The sequence below is a fragment of the Bactrocera dorsalis genome, chromosome 4, assembly GCF_023373825.1.
Source record: "Bactrocera dorsalis isolate Fly_Bdor chromosome 4, ASM2337382v1, whole genome shotgun sequence".
NCBI lineage: Eukaryota > Metazoa > Arthropoda > Insecta > Diptera > Tephritidae > Bactrocera > Bactrocera dorsalis.
In genome coordinates this window covers 3,263,330-3,290,027 of record NC_064306.1, presented here as the reverse complement: position 1 = coordinate 3,290,027, position 26,698 = coordinate 3,263,330, and the positions used below count along the sequence as shown (strand labels likewise).

Below are 26,698 nucleotides of genomic sequence, written 5' to 3'. Positions count from 1 at the left end.
TTTTATGTAGTTGTATAATTTTATTTTTATTTTTTTGAATATGTTTTCACATGTACTTTTTTTTAATAAATGTAATTCTTTTATATATTTTTTTATACTTTTTGAATATATTTTTTACAACGTTCTATTATAACTTTTTGCACAATATTTGTTTTAACGCCTTTTTTAAGTTTTTTTTTACGATTTTTATATCTTTTTACGTTTTTTAAGTTTTTTCAATCACTTTTTTGTAAATTTTTGTAAACATTTTCTTTCTGCACTATTAAATACAACCCTGTGGGTTGCCTGAAATTAGTTGTGTTTTGAATGGTTTAAGTTATCGTCTTCTATGTTTATTACTTTTAACAATTCACTCGAATTATATGTAATAAATAATTTGGTTAAATTCAAATTGATGTTTACCAAGCGCTGTGTTAGCAAATTACACAAATTATTGTAATGTGCAGCAATGGACACAAAAAGTGAGTTACATTTCGAATGTCTTTGTCGTACTTGCATGTACGAAGTGCCTGAAGCGAACTCTTTTTCCGCTTCCACCAATGAAGCTGCAGAACAACAATTGCAATCTATCTTTACCACCGTAGCTGAATGTGGTACAATGCGCATTGCAGATCTGCTAGAGAGAACTATGCCACAACTACAACTAAACTTAAGCGAGGAGCTGCCACAGCACATATGCCGTATATGCCTACAGCAACTGCTGAGTGTGTATCGCTTTCAACAGATGTGCATACAATCCGAAAACCAATTCCAAGAGTGGCTAGCTAAGCGATATATTGATTTGAAACCTATAACAGAGATTGTTTCGGAAACAAAAGTGTTTACACTACCGGAACCGGTGCTAGACACTATTGAAACTACTAATGATGGAATAGCGTCGTTAAATGTGGATGATCCACTCCAGAGCATTGCTGAAATAATTAAAATAAATAAAGACGAGTCGAATAATATTAGTGTCTATATCAAAAGAGAGATAAGTGATGATGATGATGTATGTACTTCTGGTTATACTGTTTGTGAAGACTCAGAACTAAACGAGCAACTTGTTTCAACACAAAGTAAAGTCGAAATTGAAACGCCCATAGCAGCAGCAGAAACCACAACCACCAGCGATGAAGTCTCAAGTCATGAGGATGTTGATAGTGAAGAGGATAAGCTGACAGCAAATGCTTTATGCAAGATGACAGTCAAAGCCAATATTTCCAAAGATTCGTATGTATAAGTAAACAGATCCGTATCTGAATAATTTTAATACTTCTATATAGGTCTTCGCATACCTGCACACAATGTATGAAGTCCTTCGCTACACGTCGCTACTTGCTAAGACATTTCAGACGTCATAAAAAAACAGATGGACAAAATAATTTAACATCAGAAAAGGAATCTCCGAATTTAAGTTTAAAATGCGACATATGTGGAGCACGCTTCAAAAAAGCGGAAACATTACAAAAACATAAAGAAATACATATTGAAAACACAGAAGAATTAAATGCCTTACCCGCACCGAACTATGATTGTGATTTGTGTGATTTGAAATATGGCTCACAACGCACATTGGCAAGACACAAACGACTGCAGCATGGTGTAGAAAATTCGGAAGTCACACCTAAGTCCTACTCTTGCGAATATTGCAAAAAGAGTATAATTTACCATTCTGTGTATTTTTATAGCGTTCAATGCAATTTATGATTGTCTACAGGTTTTCAGCAATCGAGCACACTGAAGGATCACATACGCACACATACCGGAGAGCAGCCATACTTGTGTTCTGAATGTGGAAAAGCATTTAGTAGTTCCAGGTGCATCTATATACATATACACATTAAACATAAATCATTTAAATATTCCTTTTGTGAACAGCAATTTGAAACAACATTTATTACGACACACTGGTGTTAAGCGATATGAGTGCCCTGACTGCCCGAAGAAGTTCCCCTGTCTCAGCGATTTAGCTTCACACAAAGCAGTGCATCTACAAATCAAACCACATGTATGTGATATTTGCGGCAATGCATTTGGTAAAGGATATCAATTAAAGAAGCACAAAATGTATCATAATGGTGAAAAGCCACACAAATGCGAATATTGTGAGATGCGGTGAGTTGGCGTGCGAAACTCTTGTACATAAACTTATTTTTAACATAAATTCTTCTACCACTACAGTTTTGTATGCATGGATCACCAGCGTCGTCATATGCGCACGCACACGGGTGAAAAGCCCTACAAATGTAAATACTGTGAACGAGCCTTTGCCCAAAGCAACGATCTAATCAAGCATTTACGCACACACCTCGGTGAAAATGTTTATAAATGTGAATTATGTCCCAGTGCTTTTCGTTTGGCAACGGAGTTGCGCCTACACTTTGCTAACCACAAGAATGACGATGAGGCGACGCGAACGCGAAATATGCAAGCGCTTACCGAAGAGGAAAACAAGATGAAAAGTCGTTCGCAACCTCAACAAGCGCCTTCGCCGTAATAATCAAGATAAGGGCATGGTTTATGAGTTCATTACTCACAATTAATTTGGGAAAGGAAAAAGTACTTATAAAAGGCACATGAAGGTACTGAAATTGATTTCTATTTACTGGGTTAGCGTGAAAGTATTTTTTATTAAATTAGTGATTTGTATACATTTAATGTGGGATTGGTACAAACTAGTCTATGCAAATAATAATAAATTAAAGGAGATAAGGCTCAAGTTAGCCAATTAAAAACAATTAAAATTAAAGTAAAAGCAAATACTTAAATTTATAAATTTGATTTTATTAAAAAATTAAAGTAAGAGCAAATACTTAAATTTAATTATATGATTTTACTAATACTAGGTTACTAATGCCAATCCATTAATAATTTAACCGTATCAGATTTATTTCACCTTTTTCGCAATGTTATGCCGTTGCCCGCTTATCTGACAAGTTGATCCAATCAGGCACACGATCAGTCTTTACATAAGCCTCTTTAGTAAGCGAATGTGTTTGTATGAGATCAGTGCCGCCGCAAAGTGAGCCACCCAACCAGGCTGTGAAATTCTCGCGTCCAATGGTTTTATGGAACTTGAATTTTATATCACCGCACAATTTCTGCTTGTACTCTTCATCCTTTTCCGCTAAATACTGCATTTCAGCTCGCAGACGTGACAGCAGACCCATAATAATAGCGCTACCACCAACTACAAATATACTTTCGATTAGCGCCCGCCGGACGTCCACTGGACAACTGAGTATGGCACGTAAAACCAAATGCGGTAGACTATCACGGTCGTTGTTTTCTTCAAACATTATTTCAAAAACGGTTTCGCGTAATGTGCCCGGTATTACAATAATCTCTTCGCCATTAATGAGATATTCCAGATCAGGTGGTGCAGCCGGTGGTTGACCTTTGCGGTATGCCTTTGCACGCTCAAAATTTGTGACAAAACAAGTACGCACTTTAATATCTTCCAATATGGATTCAGTGAGATGTTTCCCATTAACACCAGCTTCCAAAAGCTGCCGCTTTATTTCCGCATGTATGGCGCGACCACCATATGCTTGATCTTGAAATGCTTGCAGTATTTGAACGCGTGAGTAAACTGGCATCACAGTTGTTTCGGTATAGCCCATGTCAATAACTATACCGGTGGGGACAGCTAGAGTAGCTAGTGCAGCCATATGTAAAGGCACAAACATGATAGAGGATACTTCAAAGTGTCGAAAAAGTACACGCGCAAGTGTCTCGCGTATTATTGTTTGACCGAGCACATTTTCTACGATGACGATTTTACGTTCCTTTGGTATAACCAGCAAGTGCCTAAAGTTGTGATGATATTAAAATTGGTGGAATAAATATGTAACTTACTTACTTGAAGAATATCATTTGCAAAAAGTCTACGAATTGGTCATATAACTCAGTGTTACTATCATAATCCAACAAAGCTTTAGTTTTTCCATCGCTAGACAATATTACCTCTGAAGGTATAATTTTACGTGGATAAGCTTCTGCTGCAAAGCCAAGTCTGCGAGAAAAGTAAAATGACGTCACTTACTTTCTACAATGAAGCAAGTAATTACATACTTTGTGTAGGCAGTTCCAATGTCCAAGACAACTGGTGGCTTCTCCTGCATTACAGTTTCGTACAGCGGCATTTTCAATCCTGATGGACAGTATCCAAATTACAATGCAAGGAGTTGGTCATCAAAGATAACTTTATTTGTAATAATATAGCTATTCACAATGAAACAGTAAAGCGATTTTACCGTCTCAAGGAAATAATTATATAGACATGTAATGCCTTTTTAACTAAATTGCTTCTACAGATGTGCTTTATTTATATACATTTAATTAATTAATATTTTTCTCTTAGTGAATTTTACTTTGTCTTATAAATTTCCAATTTTAATATTTATGATAATATTATAACAATTGTGAATAGATGTTGAACAGCTGATTTTCGCAAGATTTTGACATCTCATAATTGGTAATTGGAAGTCGCGCTCTATATTAATCAGGAAATCTATAATTTTTGTAGTTTCTGTGAGAAAACAAAAATAAGTTGATCAAATACTTAATATAATATAAATATGGACTTTGTCAAGTTTGAAAGCGCAAGAGAAAAGGAGCGAATACGCCAACAGCTCCGGGAGGCGCGAGATCAAATGCTTGATCAGGTAAATGTTTACATACGTCGTATGCTCTAAATATGTGCAGAGATATTTATGTATATGTTTTCTTTCGAAAGGCCAAGTTGCGACGGGAACAAAGGCTTAAACGTGAAGCCGCCCAGGAATTGCGTGGCGAAAGCAATTGGATGTTGCCTACAGTAGCCGCAAAAATTGACAAGCTTGGTAGAAAAGTTAGTGAATCAAAAAGATCAAAAAAGAAAAAGGAAAAGGCTAAAGCAAAAAAGTCTAAGAAAAAAGGAAAGCACGGTAAAAAGAGTAAAAGGTACTCATCTTCTGAGTCGGATCCAGACACCTCAGAGGTAGACAGTGATGATAGTTCGTCAGATGGCGAACCAAGCAGTTCTTCAAAAAAGAAGAAAAGCAAGAAGAAGAAAAAGGAATATTCGTCCTCAGGTTCAGATTCGTGGGATATGCCAAGTGATGACAGTTCTTCGGACGGCGAAAAGAAAAAATCGGCAAAGTCCAGTTCAAAAAAGAAAAAAAGCAGGGAAAGCTCATCAACATCATCTTCGGATTCGGACTCTACAACTACTGATAGTAGCAGTTCGTCTGAAGAAAACGAACCCAAAAGGTTAAAAAGAGAACTTAAAAGAAAATGCAGTGAACCTGAAAAATGTTTTTCCGAAGAGAAAAACAGAAAAGCATCTAATAAAAAAAGAAATCATGATGATAGTGATAGCGATGAACTGGAAAAATGGGTTGAAAAACCGTCTCAAACTACCTCTTCTACAGTCCCAGTGGCGCGTGATAGCTGGATGACAGATCCGTTACTTCTGAAAACTTTCAGTAAGGAGAAGAAAGATATTTCACCTACTGAGAAGCAAAATTATGAAGCATATGATCCGGCTAAGAGCACTCGAGAACTAAATCCATATTGGAAAACCACAGGCACTGGCTTACCGGAATTTAAAAAGCCAAACGTGGACAATGATGACGATAGTGACGATGAACGGCTTGCAAAGACTTTCGCATCAACATCCAATAGAGCCACCGGTCGGGATTTGCCACGGAACTGGCAGAAAAGAACAGATGATTTACTATCTGAAAAGAAAGGTTCGGCAAACATGTCTATTTACAGCTCTGAAAGTAGTGGAGGTGAAGAGGAAGAAGTAGAGAAGCCGAACTTGAGAACAAAATTTTTAACTGACCAACAAATGAATGAACTGGGCGCGAAATTATTGAAAGCGGAAATTATGGGCAATGACGAATTAGCCGCAGAGTTGAAGTTACAATTAGAGAAAGCGAAGAAAGAGCGTGCTGCCTTCAAAGAGCAAAAACTTACGCAATCCGCCGTGGATAATAGTAAATTGCGAATTCGCAATAAAGATGAACATGTGTTGCTGACACGCACTGACGAACGTGGTAACACACGACCATTGTCGCAAGCATCACGAGCTGTGGATGAACGTGAATTATATGGTGGGCGTAATGCTCGCAAAAAGCAAAAGCGCCTTGAGACACATAAAGATGGCGAACGCATGCGATATTTTCCGGATGATGACAAATATGACATTAAACAAATGGTAAGGAAATCTAATTTAATTCATAAAATAAGTTTTATTAACGATTTAAAATATATTTGGAACAGTTTGAACGTGAGAAATATACGAGTGCCAGTGATGCTAATCTGGAGTTTGCTAAAATTGCAGGGAAACACAAGAATCCCAATGATGATTTGGACGACATATTTGCAGATGAAGTGCGAAAGGATGTATCACAATCGTCCACAGATCGAAGGGAAATGCAGCGTGCAATTACAGAGCATGAACGTCTTAGCGCACAACTTGATAACTGTAGATATTGCTTCGATTCACCGAAAATGGATAAAAGCCTAATGGTATCTTTGGGTGCGCAGGTGTATCTTGCTTTGCCATGGCATATAGGCATGCAATCGGGGCATAGTATTATTAGCACAACACAGCATATTAGTTGCTGCACTCAGTTGGATGAAGATACATGGTCCGAAGTGAACGATTTTCGCAAAGCGCTTACGCGAATGTTTGAAGCGCAAAAAAAGGATGTCGTATTTTTTGAAATCGCTACTCGTCTATCAAGACGACCGCATTTGAGTATACACTGTGTACCGATACCGGATGTACAGGCAGAAATGGCACCATTTTACTTCAAAAAAGCTGTCGAAGAATCGGAGCTGGAATGGAGTGTTAATAAACAATTGGTATCGTTGGGTCGTGACGGTAAAGGTTTGCGAAATTGTATACCCAAAGGATTGCCTTATTTTTGGGTAAATTTTGGTATGGGCTCAGGGTTTGCGCATGTCATTGAGGATGAAGATAGATTTCCTCAAAATTTTGCATTGGTAAGATAATAATTATGTTTTTTAAATTTTTTGGTAAATTCAGTTTTTTTTTTTTGTTTTCAGGAAATTATTGGTGGGATGCTAGAGTTGGATGCGAAGAAATGGCGCAAACCACAAAAGGAACAAAATAGTATCGCCAAAGTTAAAATGTTTGCTGACTGGTGGAAAAAATATGATTGCACCAAGTAAATCATAATTATTCATGTTTATAAAAATGTACTCATGCTTAAATAAGTACGTAATTCTGGTAAAAATAAATATTTACGACAGATAAAATTTTTTTTGTTAATTTTTAAATTTAATTGAATATGGTGACTATTCACAATAACTTGTAAGCGTTAAATGGTAACACCCTCATTGGCAAATGTCAAAAATTCGCTGTCACAAAATAAAAGCAGCTAACTTAACTCAATATGTCCTTTCTTCCGGTTCACTTTGTCACGCAAGGTAATGTTACTGTCAACTTTTCACAAAATTATTCAATTTTTACAAATTTTTCCGAATTTGAGTGCAATTTCTCAAAGAAAAATTTATCTATGCCTTTCACTTATATGTGTACATTAATTTAGTGTAATTGTGGTGGCAATGTATATATAAAATGTGAAGTTTTAAAGAGATGTGTGTCGTCGTTTGGCGTCATGTTAGAAATCATATGTGCAACGTGATTACAAGTAAATTAATTGTAAACTTGTTATTCTTTTCAACAGATGCCCGGCGTTACAGTAAAGGATATTGATCAACATGCCGTTGTTAAGGCTGTAGCCGTCTTCTTGAAGAAGTAAGTGTTCAATTGTATTTCTTTTGTGACAAGAAATATACTAACCTCATTTTTTATGTTTTGTTCCTACCGATAGGACTGGCAAATTGAAGGTGCCCGATCAAATGGACATCATTAAGACCGCTAAATTCAAGGAATTGGCTCCATCGGACCCTGATTGGTTCTACATTCGCTGTGCATCAATCTTGCGTCATTTGTACCATCGCAGTCCAGCTGGTGTTGGTTCCATTACAAAGATCTACGGTGGCCGTAAACGTAATGGTGTGCACCCATCACACTTCTGTCGGGCCGCTGACGGTGCTGCACGCAAGGCTTTGCAATCCTTGGAGCATGCCCGCCTTATTGAAAAGCACCCCGATGGTGGTCGTAGATTGACACCCATTGGTCAGCGTGACTTGGATCGTATTGCAAACCAAATCGTGAGCAAACAACGTGATGCGGCGAAGCTGTCGGGACCTATTGTCATTTCCAAGTAATTTAATAATAAAAATACGCAAAATAGAGGGTAAAAACTATGTGGTTTGCGCAAAGTTGTCATACCGCTTTAATTTAGAGAAAACCTTTGTTTACGTGAATAAAAACAAAAAAAAATACAAACAATAACTTTTTATAATTCCCATCAGTGCGAAATTTCTCAAATTAATTTATGAAGTCCAAAAGTGATTAAACATCTTAAGAATATTTCTACAAATAGACGAATTATGGGGACCAAATTTCCTTACTTACTTTTGTATAGTGGGATAGTTGAGGTCTTTAAAGGAATACCAAAGTGCATTTGATTTATTCAATTTGTTGATAAGTACGTAGTTTTGTAACTATGTATGTATGTGGACTTCTTTACAAGCTATTTAACTGAAATTAGTTGTAGCGGCAGAATTTTGCCGAGTTGACAATCCTTGACCGGATAAAGATCCGTGTCCGTTCGGACTGTCATGGGAACAGACTTGAAATTAGCCATGGAGTACGGTAGATTCTCTGTTAGTATTATCAAATAAAAGTCAAAAATTTTCCAGATATTTAATTTCACTTTTATTTGTTATAAATATAAATTAAGATGTGGAATGGCTAAGCTTTTATCATCGTACTATACTCGATCCAGCGCTTCTACCATGACAATGCTGTTGCCTCTAATTACCTAAATGAGAGAATAGGTTTTAGAAAATTATGCGACATGCGTTGTTTTCAATAACTTACCACCATGCCAATGTTATTGCGCGTACTATCCTTGCACTCTTCTACCGTTTCGTCGAGCACTACATTCATGAAGGGATCGAAACCACGCAAAATTCCAGCAACGGACCGGCCTCCATTTAATTTTAGCAACATTCGTTTGTCCATATATCTTCAGTAAATGAAAAAAAAAAACAAGAAAACAACTGTTTAAATAAAAACAAATTTTATTTGTTTTAAACACTCACTTTTTTAACTCTGGGGGATGTGCTTTTGACATTTTGCAAGTTATTAAAGACTTTAAAATAAATAAAACTTTATTTTATCCGCAAATCGTTGTAGAACGTAGTAATGGCGACAAAAAGATTCACAAATCATAAATCAGTGTTGCCGTATTCATTTTCAACATAAAGCAAGAAAATGTGGAATCCATTTATGTGTATATTTGCAAATTGTGAAATATAAGTTTTTGAACATACTCCATTGCTTGTCATAGTGAGTTGTGAGTTTTTCCTGAACGCACACTTCGTTCGAGCGCCAAATTTTGCCGACCTGTTATTTATTTACGTTTTAGTTTTGTGCTTTGGTGTTTTAATTATAATTATTTTTGCAATTATCTGTTTTAATAAAACTAATGGATTTTGAACTATTTAATTTCGATGAAGATGATGATTTATTAAGTACCGCTTGTATAGAAGCAACACAAGGTCAACTAACGGCACCACAGCAAACACAGCCATTTGATGGTGTAGTTGAAGAAACTGTCTTACCTGAATTACAATGTAGTGGTGAGGATACTACCCATGCTAAGTTCGCTAGTGAAGGATTTGTGAGAAGTGGCTTTATGCTGACACGCCCTGAGTATGCTTGGCGTGATGCAAGCGCAGGATTAACGCTTACAGAATTTGAATTTGGCTTAAAACAGTTGCTTGGACACAATAATGTGCAATATCTTATCGGCACATCATGGTATGTAAAAATTGACGTATATGGGCTCAATGTCATTTGAGTTTTTCTTTCCAGTATGCACATTCAACATCTATGGGCTAGTGTACGGCAACCGCTTAACACAAATGACACATATAACCACCGTCAACGTAGGAAAGAAGTAACACATATGTTTTATTGGATGCTCCTCCACATAACCGACGAACAGTGGACGTTTCTGCGTCCTAGTTTAGAAAGCATTCGTCATTTAGTTAATCGCACAACTGAAGCAGATACCTGGAAGTTAATATATTTCGCCAGTAGTTGTAAAGGCAATGATTGCAATGCTGCCGCCTACCACTTGTTGCACGGTGTGCTTGAGTGGAAACTATTGGATTTGTGTATACTTTACAAATTCGAATTGTGTGCTCCTAAAGTACTATTGGATGACAATGCAAAGCCTAGCAGCGCCTTCATAAACCAATTGACACTACTCTTCGAGGATTTAATAACCTGCTCATTGTATTTGTATGGAAAAAAACGACCGGCTGAGCTGTTATATGCTTCGCCTTTTCCCTGTACATGTATAAAGGAATGTTGGTTGTATGTGCAACTCGCCTTACAGAAGTGGTCATTGACTACCTTTGCTGTGGCCACTGAACAACTTACCTTCTGGCAACTATTTAACGAGACGATAACGAAATTTAAAACCAAATTGGGTGAGTAACAACTTTTATTTGAGAATTTTGAGTATTAAACTATTAGTACTAATGTTTTTAAACTAATTTTTAACGCTAGATAAGTTTTCTTTAACAACCTTATCTTTGGCTGAATTCACAAATTGGCTGCTACATGCGCTAGTGCGACTTTTTGGCTATCGTTCCAATGGACAATATGTCGGGCCAAGGCACGAGCGCGCTTTGGCAGATACAGCGGAGAATGTGGATGCGCTTGAGCAGTGCACACAACAGTTTCTCAACGGTAATCCCAGCGAAGAGCAGACGCGCGTATATATTTGCCTACTTATGCCTACATTGTTGAATTGGTGGCGTCCACGCGTCGCCATACCAGTTTTACTGTGGGAACATTTCCACAAACGACTGAATACTTCCTTCTATGCTGCCGGTTCAGCACCAAGTAATTTGGCGGTCGCTTGTGCCAGCGGCAAGGCATATGTGGAACGTTATCGCGCATTACTTAAACAAGAAGAACTTGCCGCTGATGCTAATTTGAGTAGTTACACACTGTTTACCATTTTGTTAGGCAAAAATCTAATGCGTCTATTAGAAAGCTCAGCGACGCGTCATCAAGCGCAAAAATTGCTCGGTCGTATTTACACTAAATTCAGTGCACAAAAGTTCCTCGCGCTGAATGAGATGGGCATACATCATCTTATAGAATTATTTCTGGCGCTAGCAATTTGCGGCGATTTCGAAGAACTTGCACCGAAGCTGAGTGCGAAATTACTGTCGATTGCTTTGGATAAAATACCAGCTGGACGCCAAATTGCGGTTGCCAAAGGTCATATGGCGCTATTGATACTCTACGCTGAGCGACGCTGTGAAATCGGCGAGTATGCGACGAAGCTGCTGCAGCAGCTCACTGCAATCAATAACGATTTGAGCGTTTCAAAAGTGTTGGCGGATGGCTTATTGGAAATTTTCATGCACGCCGATGATTTTCGTCGCGGCGAACACTTGCTGATAGACGCGTGGCTGCCGAATTATCTGCAGACCTGTACGCCCGTAGAACAAGATCGCAGTTTGGAGGCGCTACATCTGATATTCGGCAAATTACAGCGCAACGAAGCGCTAATCGAGTCGAACTCGGAGCTCTTAAAAGCGCTCAATGCCCTCGTACTACCGTTTGTTAAACAACAATTCGCCTACGGCTACAGTCAATGGCTGCCACAGCTCGCCGCGGACTTCTCTACGCACGCCTGCACTGTGCCGGATACACAGACGTTTCAGAAACTATTCAATTGCTTCATTGAAGCGCCGGTTGCATGTCGCCAGGCGTTGCCGCAATACCTAAATAAAGTGCTGCAAACCGAGCGCGCCGCGTTAATCGAGCCGAATGTGGTCATACATGTGTGGCTGAAAAGTTTAGTGCAGTTGACCGCTGTCAACGAGGATGTGGCACAATTGACTCGTTATGTGTCGCAGTTAGCCGAATTTCGAATGATGACCGATAATTTGAGCCCCGAAGAGCTGCTGCAAGCAAAAGAACCACTCTGCGTCTTCATAGCCGCAGTTGGCAAACATTACGACGCGTGCGCCGCGCACCATCAGCGGCGTTTTCGTATTGCAGACAATTTGAATGCGTATTTGCGTAATTTCGACAAATGGCTGCAAGTCGATCTAAAGCAGGAGAAGACCGAAGTAGCCTTTCGGTTTTACAGTTTCCTGGCCATAGTTATATACAATTGCGCGCACATCGTCTACACCAAGTCCAAGGTGAACTGTTTCTTCCACGTGGTCATGACGCGCTTCGTGCTGCCCACCAATGTGCAGATGGGCAAAGCGCCGGATGGCAAATTGGCGCAAGTCGTGCACAAAATTTGGCCTGTGCTGGTGCAGGGCATTGGCAAGCTCAATTTCAAAGCCGATCCGTATATAAGTAAAACGCTCACCGACCTCATACAGAAGTGGACGCCACATTTCAAAATTTCACCGAACGCGAAAATGGTCGCACGCCCCTTTGTCAGCTGTCTGCAAAGCGACAACGCTGAATTGTCTTTGTTTGTCTTCGAGAAGCTCACCAGCCTGTTCTTGGCCACACAGCGTCGTCAAGCAGATCCAAATGCCTGCTTGGTGGTGACTATTTTCCAAGAAGTGATCGAATCTATAGACGCCAATAACATCAGCGACGACATACTAACGAAGCGTTTGGAAACCTTCATGAAAGCCACTTCGCTGCTCATGCTGGAACACATTATGATGGTGGACGAAGTGGTGCCCAGTCGCTCCCTGTTGCTGGATCTGTTTAAACGTATTGTCAGCAGTGCGACATATAAGCGCGCAGCCGGTTTGCAACAATTACTTGCCGAGCACTTGCGGCTACTTACCAAAAAGCATCTCGCCTACTACACATTCTTCTTTTTTGAGTTGTTGCAACGTTTGGCGCAATTCACACCGGATACGATTCTGCAGATCATGGATTTTTTGCTCGCCGAGATGCGTGTTGTGGAGCAGAAGCGCGGAGCCGGCGAGGATAATCGCATGAGAGGCTGCTTGCAAAAGCTACAACAGACTTTAAAAGGTGCCAGATGAGGAGGGGCATCATACGAAGACTCACGAAGTACAAAAACCGAAGCGAAAGTAAATAAAGGTTCGCGCAGAATATTTTAGCTGAAAAGAGCTGCTGAAAGCTAAGTAGCTTCGAAAAAAAATTCTAACGCAACTCGTTATTATGTTCTTATGGGTAATTATTTTTAACCTATATTTTTTAGCAGTTATTGGTTACGTATTTTTTAAGCAGAATTATCAGTATTTTGACTATACTAACAGTAGAATTAGTAAGTGCACGATCAATGTAAACCTTTTTATTTTTTATTTTAACCTTTCATTGTAACTATGTAAAATTTTAAACCAAGTCAAACAGTTTATCCTGCCTGCACATGTGCTTTCACCAAGGTTGATGCCACATACGTACACATTTCCTCTCCTCCAAGAAGCCGTGTGGATACACAGCACGTGGCCATCGTTGGAACGCGCCTAGTTTTTGTCATCTTGGGAGAGCGCCTGCGCCCATTACTTTGCTAGCCTCGTATAAAGGCATCGATCGGTTTGCAGTAACCTATGCTTTCAGCGTTTGGTCTTTGGAAGCCGGGAACACCAGTAAAATGGCGAGAAGGAACCACTAGATTGACAAAAGCACAGCTCTTCTCACCGCCACCAGCGTCCTTTTGTCACGACACTGAAGAGAGGGGAAGAGCTTCATTTGAAGAACGCATTATCAAGTGAGGGTTATTTGCAACTGAAGCATCGAAGTCTACAATAAACAAAACCGCTACAACGCAACGCGGAAACCAAAGGAACGTAGGTATTCTTTTAGTGGAGGTGAGAGGGGCGACGTTTTGGGTAACCTCTAGAGGGTTCACTACGTCGTTTTACTGGTTCCCGAAGTACAAACGGGCTCAGCTTTGTTTACTATAATTCGATCGATGACTGTATACGTTGCAAGCTAGTCAATTAGGGGGCGCTTTCCCAAAATGACCCCAAGTGAAAGGGGAGGGAGTGACTAACGCGTTACAAAACATTGTTTCAAGAGCGACACATCGTCCACCCCCCCCTGTTTGTTGGCAACATATAAAAGCTTCGGGGGGTCTGTGGTAACGGGTGATGCTCCAATTGGATAAGGGGAACTAGTGATATACCGTGGAGAAATCGCTACACCTCTCAATATGCGGCTTTCTTTGCTGGCCCACTCCTTTATCATCAGAACTTGTACTTCTATCCAGGTATTTCCTTCTGGGTTACCAAAACATATTTCTTCAGAATTTCTTAGAGAATTGAAAAGAGAAATACAGCATTATTTGAAACCCACATTATCTCTTGCATTTTTTTTGTAGAAGATCTACGTCAGACATTGAGAGGTAGGCTTAGTAGTCCACCAAAACTGACACTGCGTTTGGTCATTCAGTTTCTACACGGCGTTTCTTTTGTTCCCGCGAATCAAAAATGAGCTTCATAATTTATTACAGGCTGATCGTAGCTCTCTCTTGTCAGCAAGCCAATGGAAAAGTCTTCAAGAGTACTGTATTTTTCCTTTCAAACGAAGAAAATTCCTCTATTAGACTTTGTGATGGATTGCACAGTAGATGAGATGACTGCCGCAGTGGCTAGTAGAAGATACCTGGATAGAAGAACCCCAGATCCCACGAGATGTGTTCAGATGACATAAGTGGACGTCATTCAGTGGTAGTGAGAGGAGTAGCGCCTTGAATTAGTTTTGGAAGTTTCACCACGGCATTTTACTAGCTTCCGTCTTAGAAGTTGGAGCAGTGTAGGTTACCACAGATCGACCGAAGCCTCTATATGTTGCCAGTATATCAAGTTGAAGATGTGGTGTTGTGGATGTTGTGTGCGACTGAGTTGAATTTACGATATAAGGAGCAGCGCGTCGTCTAAATGTTGCAAACGCGATCTCTGTATTCTTACATACTGCAGGAGAGAGAGTTGAGAATCCTTTTGCTGAACCTTGTATTGTGTACAGAAAACGAAAGAGAATTTTGCTCGCTGAGGGCTGGGAGGTATATACGATTGCGGCATCAATCCGGAGTCCACTTCCAAACATTGGTTAAAAAAAATAACTTAAATCTACGCGTACATTTTACAATTTCGAATTTTCGAACATACTGTTCGTTACTATTTTCGAAAAAAAGAGTCTTTTAGAAAGTTATTACATACAAATTTTAAAATGTACAAGAATAAATTTTAACAATGAAGCAGAGCTGGAAATTAATAATTTTTACAATTAAGCTTGCGTTTCTTTCAATTAATGTGTTTTTAAATATTTTGAAAATATTGCAATTTTAAACTTCGAATTTTCGAACATATCAAAGTGACGGTTAGTGAAATACTTTCAGTGAAAATTAAAAAAAAAAATCGAATTTTCGAACATGTGACCTTTGGTTCGCGGTGTTTATGAGTTAAAATTTACATTCAAATGTGCAGGCAGTATTAATAACATTTGTTACTTTATGAAATAAAATATTAATTAATTGTAGTTAGCATTTAATGCTTCAATAATTAAAATTCAGGCCAAGTGAGTCTCCATTTTTATCTAATTAGTTTTTTTTTAAGTTATGGTGTATATTAATATTATTTTTGTGGAACATTTTTGTAAGTTCGAATTTTCGAAAATAAAAGAAGTGCTCACATTGACTCACTAATATGCATTGTTTCAAAAATTATTCCCTTTAAATCATTAGCTTATACATTTTATGTTGCTTTACAACAAAAATAAAAAAAAACGTAACATTTTACACATTTTCACATTTTTTTGCTAACAGAAACTAAAACCTACGTCATATTTATTCGATGTTTGTATGTAGATATTATATGCATACTTGCTTGTATGTCTATGTATTTATATTTATATTTTTATATTATATTAGTTATGTATGTATATTGTTAAATATATATTATATATATAAGCAATAATTGATATACAAAATGTACTTCGACATTTAAACGCTTGTGTGCATTCTTATAGAATACACAAATTTTGAATCCCGCACATTCATATAATGATTTCACAACAAATTACAATAAAAAAAATGTAGAATAAAACGAAGCGCGGTTGCAATTTCTTTCGAAAAGGAATGTACAGGGGTTTTCTTTTTGTTCTTTTTTGTCAAAAATGTGTCCATATTTTTTGGAATGTTGGGTTCAAATTTTTTGTTGCATTGTAATACTTCTAAAAGCCAATAAAAAAGTATTTGAAATGTTAAAAAATACTTGATTTTGGGGAAGCGCACATTATCAGGTTTTTAAGCATTTTCACTTTAGTTACAACAAAATTTCTTCAAGTAAAAAATAATAATTGAAAAAAGCTCACATTATCAGGTTTTCACTTTAGTTACATAAAATTTTTTTTACACAAAAAAAAGGAATATGAAAAACAAAAATATTTTTCAGCAAAAATTAAGAATTTCAAAAAATTTAGTATTAGCATGTTTTGAAAATTTAAAGATCTTTTCTCATTCTTATTGTTAATATATTGTAATTTTCATGAATTTTACGCCATTATATTCCTCTCTTATGATCGCATTATTTTCGAAAGTTTTTTTATCGTTTCCTTTTTGAGTTATTTACATTTTACGTTTGTTTGTTATTCGTCGCAGTTAAGCAAAATTTTTGTTTTTTAATTAAATTTTTTTGTTTACTATAAATTTTGGAAGTGCTCTTTTATATTATTTTGTTTTTATCTCAATTTACTTTTTTCACTGCAATTTTTAATTCCAATATGTACATTGGTACATATACATATGTATATATTTTTAAATTACATAATTATTTATATGAAAGCAATATAAAATATTCGATTCGTGTATGTTTTTTAGCTGCCATTTGTGTACGTTTTAAGGACTTATGTAATTAGTGGATACAATAAAACTGTATCTTTGATGGATTAGCAATATCTTTTTGTTTTTGTTTTAGGACATATTAACAAACAATTGACTGTATTAAGGACACAACAAAAATGCGAGTGCGCATGTATATATGTAAAAAAAAAAAATGTCTGTGCGTGTGTGGATGTGTCTATGTGTGGCAGAAAGGAAGTTAAGCCAATAATGTTTAACAAAACAAAAAAAAACATTTGGATTTATAAACTTAACCACTTCAAAACAAAACTTAAAAGCATAAACAATGGTTAAGAGTTAAATATTCGCTTCTAACGGTACATATAGTAATTAAATAATTTCAAATGTTGCTTGAGTAATACTTAAATTCGTTCGCGTATTAAGTAGTTGCCGAAATGTTAGCGCTTGTACATGAAGGTATGTATGTATATGTGTATGGCTATGCATGTGTGTGTGTGTGGGAGTTTGTGTTTACTTTGTGTAGTTAATGATAATGATGTAGCGCTAACTAAATTAAGTTTTACTTGCATATATATTCAATTTGCATTTGTAGGCGCAAGACTGCTTTCTCTCAATGCTGCCGCGTGTTGCGCATTAAGGGCACCAAGAGCGATGGTGGCCCCGCTTGTCGCAGAAATGGGTGCGCCAACAGTTCCGCGGCAGTGGCACGCTGTGCCGGATCACGTACCAGCATGCGATCCAAGAACGATTGGAGTCGTGGTGAGACTTTGTGAGCATTCTTCAAATTCGGTGGTTGCATATCGCGTATGCGTCGCATCGCCTGTAGCGGCGGTTCGTTGAAGAAGGGCGGCTCGCCGTCCACCATCTCGATGACCATAATGCCGAGTGACCAGATATCGACTTCGGGACCGTATGGCAAACGCGATATTACCTCGGGTGACATCCAATACGGTGTGCCAACGAGTGATTTACGTTTCGGTAGCTCCTGCGAGACTTGCGCACAGAAACCGAAATCTGAGAGTTTGACTCGACCGTCCGCAGCTAGTAGTATGGAGTCGGATTTGATGTCTCGATGAATAACGCCCTATGAGGAAAACAATATTTTATTAAATAACAAAACAAAATTAAAAAAAAAAATTTACAAAAAATAAAAAAAAAAAATAAAAAAAAATAAAAAAAAAAATATAAAAAAAAAATTAAAAAAGAAAAAAATATTAATAATAATAAAAAAATATATATAAAAAAGTAATAATAAATAAATTAATTAAAAAAGAAAATGTACAAAAAAAATCGTAAACATGAAAAATAAAACTAACTAACATAGAAGTGAGATTACAAATAACGACAAAATTATGAGCATAATAAAAGAAGTGAAAACTTAAACATTAGGTGCTTTTATCACAGTAGTAATATGTTTTGAAATTCGTGTGTCGAAATCGGCCCACTAAAGTGAGAGATAAGCGAAAGTGTAAGTAAACAAAAAGGTAATAAATTCAAACAGAAATTGCTCGCATTCTATGTGCTCGCTCTGACTCATACATCATTCCAAACACGTATCGCTGTTAGCGAGCGCGCCGCGTACATACCTGTGAATGCAAATAGGCCAATGCTTTCAGGCATTGTTTGCACACTGTAGCGATTTGCTCTTCGTCCATGCGTGAATGTGTGACAATGTCGGTGAGCGCACCGCCCTCCAAATACTCCATGACGACCCAGAGCTCATCGTTTACTAAGAAACTTGAGTAGGTCTCCACAATGTTCGGGTGGTGATAGTCGCGCATAATGACCACTTCGTTGAAAAGCAGTTCACGTCGTTGTTGTTTGCGTAGATCCATTTTTTTAACAGCCACTTGACGACCTGTATGAATTAAAACAATTTATTTATAATTTGTATTTCTGTGTAAATAAAATAATATTTTGGTTGAGTTGAATTTGACAATAACCCACCTGTTGATTTGTCAGTAGCTATGCACACTGTGCCTGTAGAGCCTTCACCTATTTTCATGAAGTTGTCTAGGTTTTCACGAGGATCACCAGCCGAAACAACCATTTGCAAAGCGGCACGGAACTAGAAGGCATATTATATTACTGTTATGTTTCAAGTTGTTTTCTTTTTTTGCAATTACCTGTTCATGTGTCAGCCTCTGTTCCTGTTTAGGGGGCGGCGCAACGCCTAGGCCACTGGCCCCGCCGACTGCACTACCCACGCCGCTCGCACCACCACTTGAACTAGATGCGCGCGACGCTGACTTTGCATGCAAGTGCGGATGTGTATGGTGTGGATTTTGATTTTGGTCTCCACCGGCTCCTAAATGTTTCGCAGCATGTTGTGCGGATTGTATGGCGCCAGGTTGATATGGTGCAAAGCCACTGCCACCATTGTTGTTGTTATGTGGATGTGTGTGCGCCGATGAGGCATGTGAGTGCGTCGAACGTGTCCCACTAGCTACTGATCCTACTGGAGAAGTCTGTTGTGGCTGCCCACCTCCCGCAAGATGGTGAGGAGGTGGTGCGGTGCGGTAATGTAAGGCAGTCATCGCTGTCGGGTTGCCGAGCGATGATTGAGGCTGTGTAGGATGTTGTTGTTGTTGACTCGCTATAAAATCGGTGCGTACTGCAAGTGGTCCATGACCGCCCCCGTTCTGTGTATTATGTTGCGAGTACATACCATAGCCTGCCGTTCCAGCTGTTGATACATTTGTCGCAGGACCATTGCTTGGGGGTTTGTAGCCACCGTAACCAATTGTTTGGGCTGGCACGGGCGTGGGCGCAGTAGTTGATCCACTTTCTTCAGGCACTGCCGGCGGTACATTGGCGTTGCCACGCAAATCCCGTCGTACACGGGGCGGGCTGGAGCTGCGCAAAGAATTAGAGCGGGCTACATGTGACGTTTTCGGTAGCACAATACCACCTGTGTTGTGGCTAATGCCACCTGTTGCCGAACCTGCAGCATTTGCCGTATTGTTATGCTCGGTGAAGTAGTGCGCATGCGCGGTTTGGTGATTTCCCAACGCTCCACTAGCATTCGGTGCAATGCTGCTATTTAATGAGGTCGTATCCGCTTTGTTGTTATTGTGATGCGGTCGCACAATTGTCTTAAGATCAAGAATTTCCGTCGGTGTTATTTCGGAGGGATCCACTAAAGGTAGTGGCCTATTTGTTGACTTTAGTATTTGATTGTTGCCAACAATGGAAGCCCATTGTAACGGTAAACCAACATAACGTCCCTCACGTTTGTCAAATCCCGTATGCACGCGATGCTCAAAATTGCTTGGCATAGAAATCAGTGGTTTCTTCTTCTTCTTTGAGAACATTTTGTCGCAATATATGTACTTGCGCTGTATTAACTGCCACTATGTGCTACAATAAAAGGTGAAAATTCGTGAAATTCCTAACGAACGATGTGAATTTCCCGTCGCAGTTTGTTGACTTTAATATTTACCTCCGCCCAATGTGCACACAGCCCGCTTATAACTAAAAAAGCAGTTATTCTCTTTGTTGTTGCTCAGCTAAGCTCCACACCCGTTGTAACTGGCCGTTGGTGCTTGGCTTCCTCCCTTCGAAATATTTTATGGCTTACGTTTACTTTCATACATAAATTTTTGCACTTTTTTCAACACTTTGCACTTGCACTTTATATTTAGCACGAAGTAACTTCATTTTTTAACACGAATAAACATAATTTGAATTTAAATAATATGAATTACAATGAAAAAATTTAAATAAATCAAAAGGAATGTCTAAGCGCACTAATTTAATTTTGCATTTTCTCTTTACTGTGGCATTTGTGTGCTCATTCATGTTCTCTCCGTTTGCATTTTCGCTGTCAATATGGCGTCTAGCAGTGTTAGAAAGTGATTGCTACAAAGGAACAAATATATTTAAATGAAAAAGTTATTTCATATAAAACGAATATATTTTTCACAGAAATTTTAAAAATACTATACTGCACAATTATTGTACCCATATATAAGCATTAATTAATTAATCACTTGGGAGTGAAAACAACTTTGCCGCTATTTTATTAATTCAACGGCGCCGTTTTTGAAAACAACGCTACACAACACAGCTGCTTGTCAACGTCGGCTGTGTTTCTGTCACTTGTACATTAATTTTCATTGATATCATTTTATCAACTTGTGTGTTTGGTTGCTGTAGTTTAAATAAAAAAATTAATAAACATTGCAAAAATGTCGAATAATTCGAATCTATCTGTAGCTGTAGTCTGTTCCTCAAACATGAATCGTTCAATGGAGGCGCATCATTTCCTAGCGAAGAAGGGCTTCAACGTGCGTTCCTTTGGCACTGGTGAACGTGTAAAACTCCCAGGCACAGCCATTGATAAACCAAATGTTTACGAATTTGGCACACCTTACGACACAATCTATCAGGATCTGCTTACAAAAGATAAACAATAGTGAGTGTGAAAGAAAGCAAGAAATTTAATTACATACACGCATTGCATATAGTATATATGCTCATACATTTGCCCACAACTTATCTAATTTTCTGGTACTTTCTATTATAGCTACACACAAAACGGGTTACTTCATATGCTTGACCGTAATCGAAGAATTAAAAAGTGTCCAGAACGCTTTCAGGAGTGCAAAGAACAATTCGATATTATTGTGACCGTGGAAGAGCGCGTATACGACCAGGTGCTGGAACACATGGAGTCTTGTGATCCTATCGACAATCGACCTGTACACGTATTCAATGTGGATATTGAGGACAATCATGAAGAGGCTTTAATGGGCGCCTTTCTTATCACGGACATGATAAATATGGTAATAATGAAGACCAACAACAAACGTCTACCCGTTTTAATATTGTATATAACATTGCCTGTGGAGGTGATTGAAGCGCAAGAGTTGCGGGGAGTGATTTTAAAGCTTTTGGTGTACGTTGTTCACACAAATAACAAAATATCAAAGTTAACTTTTTGCTTGCATAAATATACGGTACACTCAATGAAAATGAACGCTTTATATTATTTTGTAATTCTATTTTATAGCTGGGCTATCTGAGATTTCTGTAAGTAGCAAAATAATGTTTTAGCTTTAGAAGCCGGTAAAATCGAAACATAATCACATGAATGAGCATATATTAAAAAGTGATCAATTATATATAATTTTTTAAATGCAACATAGATACATATACGAATATGATCTAGTGATTACAAAAGAGAAGAAGGTTGGGCTAGTTTTCATAGATTAAAGCCAATATTTTATACATCTATTCGAAATATATTATACAAAATTTATTAATTTCATCGCATAATGACTTAAAATTAAATGATAATGCCTTATTTATTTTTTAAAGGTTCGTTTCTATGAGATCATATGCAACTAAAACTTGAAAAATGTTATTTGCAAATATTTTTTATCTTAAAGGCATAATTTTAATATTTTCTGATATTTAGTATGACAAAATGTGCATAAATCCCCGAACTCATAAACGATATCTATCCTTCCTCTATTACCCACCAACATACAATAATTTAAATTTGATTTATTATCTAAACTTTAGATGGCGAAATCAACCGATCTGGATAACGATATTGACGAATTGCTGCAAGAATTCGAATCTCGGCGCAATAAAACTGTTCTGCATTCGGTACTTTTCTACTGACAATTGTTTAAGCTGTAGATGGAAATCAAAATAACGAAATGGAAACCATTAAATGTATTGTTGGCAAAATTCGGTTTGTTAATGCAAGTGCACCAAACGGTAAAAAACTATCCTATAATGAAAGTAATATTATTAAACAATGAAAAAAAAAAAAAATTAAAACGGAAACAAACGCAGGAGGTTGTGGCATAATTTTTATGGATCCAGCAGAAAAAAACATATAAGAAATGAAACAAAGGATGGCGAAACTAATACTGTAGTTATTGAAAAACAAATATACGCAAGTAATCAAAATCCAAGCAAAGTTGAGGTAACCCAACTCATTTAGTGAAGAACAAATGCTTATAAAAACTTATACATGCCATGCTGGTATGTATGTACTTGTAAGCGCGTCTAAAAATGCAAAAATATAATTATCTTGCAGAATATATGAAGTAAAATATAAACAGATATTTTACAATTTTGTATTTAAGTATAGTCATTATTATTTTCTCCAATCAAGCTCTTCTTCGCCAAAGAAAATACAACAATTAACGAATATATAAAGATACATATACATATGTATGTATGTAAATATACATATACTAGTATGTATGTTCCATATTTTCATTTAATTTAAGCAGTCTTCATATTAATTAAATTTTCACCAATTTAATTTAATTTTAAGTATTAAGGGTTTATGCCCGAAGTTTATGTTAAATCAAACTTAGCCATAACCTAAAAATTCAAAATTCAAAAAGAAATCACAAAAATGCACCGCAAGTGAATTCCAAGAGAACTGATATTATTTGGCAAGTACAACAACAAATGAGTATAAGATAAAAATATTAGAGATGTATGCTTAAATTTATGTAGTCGTTCGATTGGTGATTGAGAAAAAAATATAATATTTAAAATATTAAAAAAAAAAAAAATAAATACATTCGAGTTTTCTTCTTAATTGGGGACATATGTATAGTACTTATATTATTTAAAAAGTTTCCATGCAAGCACTTGATTCCCATCGTTCAGTTTGTATGACAGCTACTATATGCTATAGTGTCCAATGTCGACCGTACCGAACAATGAGCAGCATTTTAGTGGGAAAATGATAGGTGCAAAATTTCATTTATGTTATAGGGTCTCGGACGTTTCTTGCTTAATATATCCTGTTCAGGGTACAAATAGCCTAAGGTTACTGAAATTTTATTTAAAGTTGATTAATCACAATTTCAATAATTTTGTTAAAACTAAAATTTAATTTAGTAGAGTGTTTCAGAAATTTGATTATTAAAATTATATTAATTATTTTTAGCTTTAAATTTGATTTCTTATTATTTTTTTCAGAAATTAATTTTTTTAGTATTCTTTTGATATTATTTTGTATTTATTTTATATATTTTTTTAAATTTTTACCAGATTTTATTTTTAATATTTTTTATACCTATTACAATTTTACGTTTTATTTAATATATTTTTATTATTTTATTATTAATTTTAATTATTTAACATTATTATTCTTTATTTATATTTTTTATCTATATAAATTGTTTAAATACTATTTTTAACCAGTTTTTTATTCATCCTCAATTTTTCACTGTGTACAATCGTGGCTGACTTCATGCCTGTCTTGGCTATGACTCAACAACGGGCAATCCGGTATATAAACTACATATGGTTCTTCATATTTATGTGTATATAAAGGGTGATGCATTTCAAGGCTCCCTACTTTTTTAAAGAAAAAACACAAAAACTTCAAATTTAAGGGGGGATGTTTATTATCATTCGAAAGAATATACTTTGGCATTTCTTTTTTGAAGATTATATCTTTCAAATGTTGGCCGCGGTTACGTCTTAGATTGTCCGTGCGTTGAGTCCAATTTTCGATGACTCGTTCGAGCTTTTCGGCTGGTAATTGGAGAATGATACGGATGCTGTATTGTTCTAAGGCCTGAATCGAAGCGGCATTGTTCGCATAGACTTCCGACTTTACATATCCCCACAGAAAAAAGTCTTGGTGGCCAATCGGTCGTCAATGCGTGAAAAAATCTGCTGACAGATGTGTTCTCTCAATAAATCCATTGATTGATGCAATGTGTGGGAAGTGGGACCGTATTGCTGAAACCAAATGTCTCCGAGACTACGAGCTTCAATTTCAGGCATCAAATAGTCGGTTATCATGGCGCGATAACGTCGCCATTGACGATTACGCTATTGAAAAAAGTACCTCTACTTGGATCACCCTTTAGCATGGTTATCATTTCTTATTCGCACGATTTTTGAATTTTTTTCGCTATCAATTCAGCCATCTACGTCGCAGACCACTTGCTCCTCACTTGTGGAGCCATGTGTTGAGCACGCCTTAAGCATTCAAAAAAATCTACCATACATACATACATACAAATATACATATGTACATACCATCCTATGGGTATGTATTTTGAATGCCGTAGAGAGCATGGATTGGAGCATTGCAATCGAACGTTATTTGACCTTGACATAGAGTTTTGCAAACTATTGTGTATGTATGGATAACATGAAGTTAGTAACCATTTAAGGCGAAATACCAAACAAATATTGCCTTTTCTCTTGTATTTTAACTTAAAAGCAAATAATTTTAAAATAAATGACACAAGCAGCGCTAGCAAGGTATTTAAGTGGACTGATTTTGATGATAGAGCCGGCAAAAAAAATAAACTCTAAAGCACCAATTTAGTTCAATGTTTCTAACGTAAGTACATATGTACATATGTATGTGTGCCGGTACATCAGCTTATCAATTCGTTTTGAAATTAAATGCTACAATTTATTATGTTTATCATTGTTGTTGTATGCCCATGCGCCAGCGCACATTTACCACGTGAGAATATATTTTTGGCAGCTCATTAATTTTTTATACATATGTGTATGTATATCGAAAAAAAGTTAGCGCTAATCTAATGTTAACATTTGTTAAAACTTATTTGATTCTCCTTTTGACAGTGCTTATCAAATTGTTTGCTGCCTTTTGCAAGAGTGGGAGGCAGTAGTATTAACTTTTTGTCCTATAAAGGTCAGATTAGAATGGAGGAGAAGTATTGAAACTAACATTAATCGGATGATTAGTAATAAAAAGCAAGATAAGTCGAAAATTGCCAGAAAAAGAAAACAAAAAAATATAAAAGACTAAAAAAATATAAAATAAAAAAAAAAATAAAAATAAAAAAAGTAAAAAAAAATTAAAAAAAAAACAAATAATAATTTTTGAAAAATAATTTAAAGCTCGTGCCGTAGTACTATATTATTATATTTTTTCATAGATATTGAAACTAAAATTTAATTATGATTAGTAATAAAAAGTAAGATATGTAAAAAATATGATGAAAAATTGGAAGAAACAGAAAACAATAAAAAAATATACATATATAAAAAATACAAACAGTACTTTTTTTTGGAAAATAAATTGAATGCTCGTGCTGCAGTACTATATGATAACAATTATCTTTTAAAAAATTTTAAATAAAAAAAAAGTTTACAAAAAAATTAAAAATTTGCTTATGGAAAATTTAGATATCACAAAAATACAATGATGATATTAATAAATAATTAGAAAATATTTTAAAATTTAATAAAATAGTACAAAAATAAAAAAAAAAATATTTTAAAAATATATTATATAGAAAAAAATTATATTTTATGGCTTATAAATATGTCACGGGAAAAAATTTTAACATTTTGTTTGTATAATATTCAGTTTCATTTGCTGACAAAAACAATGTTGGTTAAGTACAATGGAAAATTAAATTATTTTTCTGAAAAATTTGGTTGCTAAAATTTTTAAAGTTATTCAATACTTTTTTCGAATTTTCAATTTAGAGCAAGAGCTGATATTTGTACATTAAAAGTGAGCTTATTTCAAAACATAAAATTAAGAAAAATCGTTGAAATAAACACTGGCAAGTGTGAAATAAAGTTTTAATTTTGTAAAACTTGTAGCATAAACAATATTTATTTACTTTTTCGGAAGCGCAGAAAACTTTAAGATCGTTTGGTAATTTATAAAGTAAATATTTCACTTTTCGGCAATTTTTTAAAATAAATATTTGAAATAAAGGCAAGAGCATAGCTTTAATAGCAAAATTAAAAAAAAAATAGTTAAATTTTTTTAAATTAAAAATTTTAATTTGGTTTAATTTTTTAAA

At 36.3% G+C, this 26,698-nt stretch overlaps 8 protein-coding genes across 9 annotated transcripts in view; 5 read left to right on the top strand and 3 right to left on the bottom strand.

Annotated features, from left to right (window-relative positions):
* The first annotated feature begins 280 nt into the window (after nucleotides 1–280).
* Nucleotides 281–2,539, top strand: LOC105231975 (zinc finger protein 436). The gene is made up of 5 exons (XM_011213506.4): nucleotides 281–1,212; nucleotides 1,266–1,639; nucleotides 1,700–1,799; nucleotides 1,861–2,097; nucleotides 2,164–2,539. Exons 1-5 carry the CDS (start codon nucleotides 449–451, stop codon nucleotides 2,477–2,479), a joined length of 1,791 nt encoding a protein of 596 aa, XP_011211808.2. The 5' UTR covers nucleotides 281–448; the 3' UTR covers nucleotides 2,480–2,539.
* Nucleotides 2,540–2,745: 206 nt separating this feature from the next.
* On the bottom strand, nucleotides 2,746–4,227 carry LOC105231973 (actin-related protein 10). The gene is made up of 3 exons (XM_011213505.4): nucleotides 4,057–4,227; nucleotides 3,845–3,997; nucleotides 2,746–3,792 (listed from the first exon to the last, which is right to left on the bottom strand). Exons 1-3 carry the CDS (start codon nucleotides 4,125–4,127, stop codon nucleotides 2,892–2,894), a joined length of 1,125 nt encoding a protein of 374 aa, XP_011211807.2. The 5' UTR covers nucleotides 4,128–4,227; the 3' UTR covers nucleotides 2,746–2,891.
* Nucleotides 4,228–4,432: 205 nt separating this feature from the next.
* Nucleotides 4,433–7,257, top strand: LOC105231971 (CWF19-like protein 2 homolog). The gene is made up of 4 exons (XM_011213503.4): nucleotides 4,433–4,649; nucleotides 4,721–6,187; nucleotides 6,253–6,981; nucleotides 7,045–7,257. Exons 1-4 carry the CDS (start codon nucleotides 4,563–4,565, stop codon nucleotides 7,168–7,170), a joined length of 2,409 nt encoding a protein of 802 aa, XP_011211805.2. The 5' UTR covers nucleotides 4,433–4,562; the 3' UTR covers nucleotides 7,171–7,257.
* A 91-nt stretch (nucleotides 7,258–7,348) lies between these two features.
* LOC105231972 (40S ribosomal protein S19a) lies at nucleotides 7,349–8,292 on the top strand. The gene is made up of 3 exons (XM_011213504.4): nucleotides 7,349–7,428; nucleotides 7,689–7,759; nucleotides 7,836–8,292. The coding sequence occupies exons 2-3, from the start codon at nucleotides 7,689–7,691 to the stop codon at nucleotides 8,233–8,235; spliced, it is 471 nt and encodes a 156-aa protein (XP_011211806.1). The 5' UTR covers nucleotides 7,349–7,428; the 3' UTR covers nucleotides 8,236–8,292.
* Nucleotides 8,293–8,764: 472 nt separating this feature from the next.
* LOC105231970 (probable small nuclear ribonucleoprotein G) lies at nucleotides 8,765–9,335 on the bottom strand. Its single transcript, XM_011213502.4, has 3 exons — nucleotides 9,178–9,335; nucleotides 8,954–9,101; nucleotides 8,765–8,894 (listed from the first exon to the last, which is right to left on the bottom strand). The coding sequence occupies exons 1-3, from the start codon at nucleotides 9,207–9,209 to the stop codon at nucleotides 8,844–8,846; spliced, it is 231 nt and encodes a 76-aa protein (XP_011211804.1). The 5' UTR covers nucleotides 9,210–9,335; the 3' UTR covers nucleotides 8,765–8,843.
* Nucleotides 9,336–9,420: 85 nt separating this feature from the next.
* On the top strand, nucleotides 9,421–13,235 carry LOC105231969 (protein MMS22-like). Of its 2 annotated transcripts, none has more exons than XM_019992369.3 (3): nucleotides 9,421–9,898; nucleotides 9,953–10,575; nucleotides 10,718–13,235. In XM_019992369.3, the coding sequence occupies exons 1-3, from the start codon at nucleotides 9,564–9,566 to the stop codon at nucleotides 13,126–13,128; spliced, it is 3,369 nt and encodes a 1,122-aa protein (XP_019847928.2). In that variant the 5' UTR covers nucleotides 9,421–9,563; the 3' UTR covers nucleotides 13,129–13,235. The 2 variants fall into 2 exon arrangements, with proteins under 2 accessions (XP_019847928.2, XP_011211803.2); XM_011213501.4 differs by having other exon boundaries at nucleotides 10,655–13,235.
* Nucleotides 13,236–13,378: 143 nt separating this feature from the next.
* Nucleotides 13,379–26,698, bottom strand: part of LOC105231968 (serine/threonine-protein kinase PAK mbt) — a 34,712-nt gene continuing 21,392 nt past the window's right edge. Inside the window, exons 2-6 of the mRNA XM_049455917.1 lie at nucleotides 20,350–20,768; nucleotides 19,034–20,267; nucleotides 18,855–18,975; nucleotides 18,494–18,765; nucleotides 13,379–17,991 (exon numbers count right to left, since the gene is read on the bottom strand). Of these exons, the coding sequence (XP_049311874.1) occupies nucleotides 17,518–17,991; nucleotides 18,494–18,765; nucleotides 18,855–18,975; nucleotides 19,034–20,221 (2,055 nt within the window). The 5' untranslated portion in view covers nucleotides 20,222–20,267; nucleotides 20,350–20,768 and the 3' untranslated portion in view covers nucleotides 13,379–17,517. The remainder of the gene's footprint in view (nucleotides 17,992–18,493; nucleotides 18,766–18,854; nucleotides 18,976–19,033; nucleotides 20,268–20,349; nucleotides 20,769–26,698) is intronic.
* On the top strand, nucleotides 21,004–23,427 carry LOC105231967 (RNA polymerase II subunit A C-terminal domain phosphatase SSU72). The gene is made up of 3 exons (XM_011213499.4): nucleotides 21,004–21,324; nucleotides 21,436–21,694; nucleotides 22,437–23,427. Exons 1-3 carry the CDS (start codon nucleotides 21,098–21,100, stop codon nucleotides 22,536–22,538), a joined length of 588 nt encoding a protein of 195 aa, XP_011211801.2. The 5' UTR covers nucleotides 21,004–21,097; the 3' UTR covers nucleotides 22,539–23,427.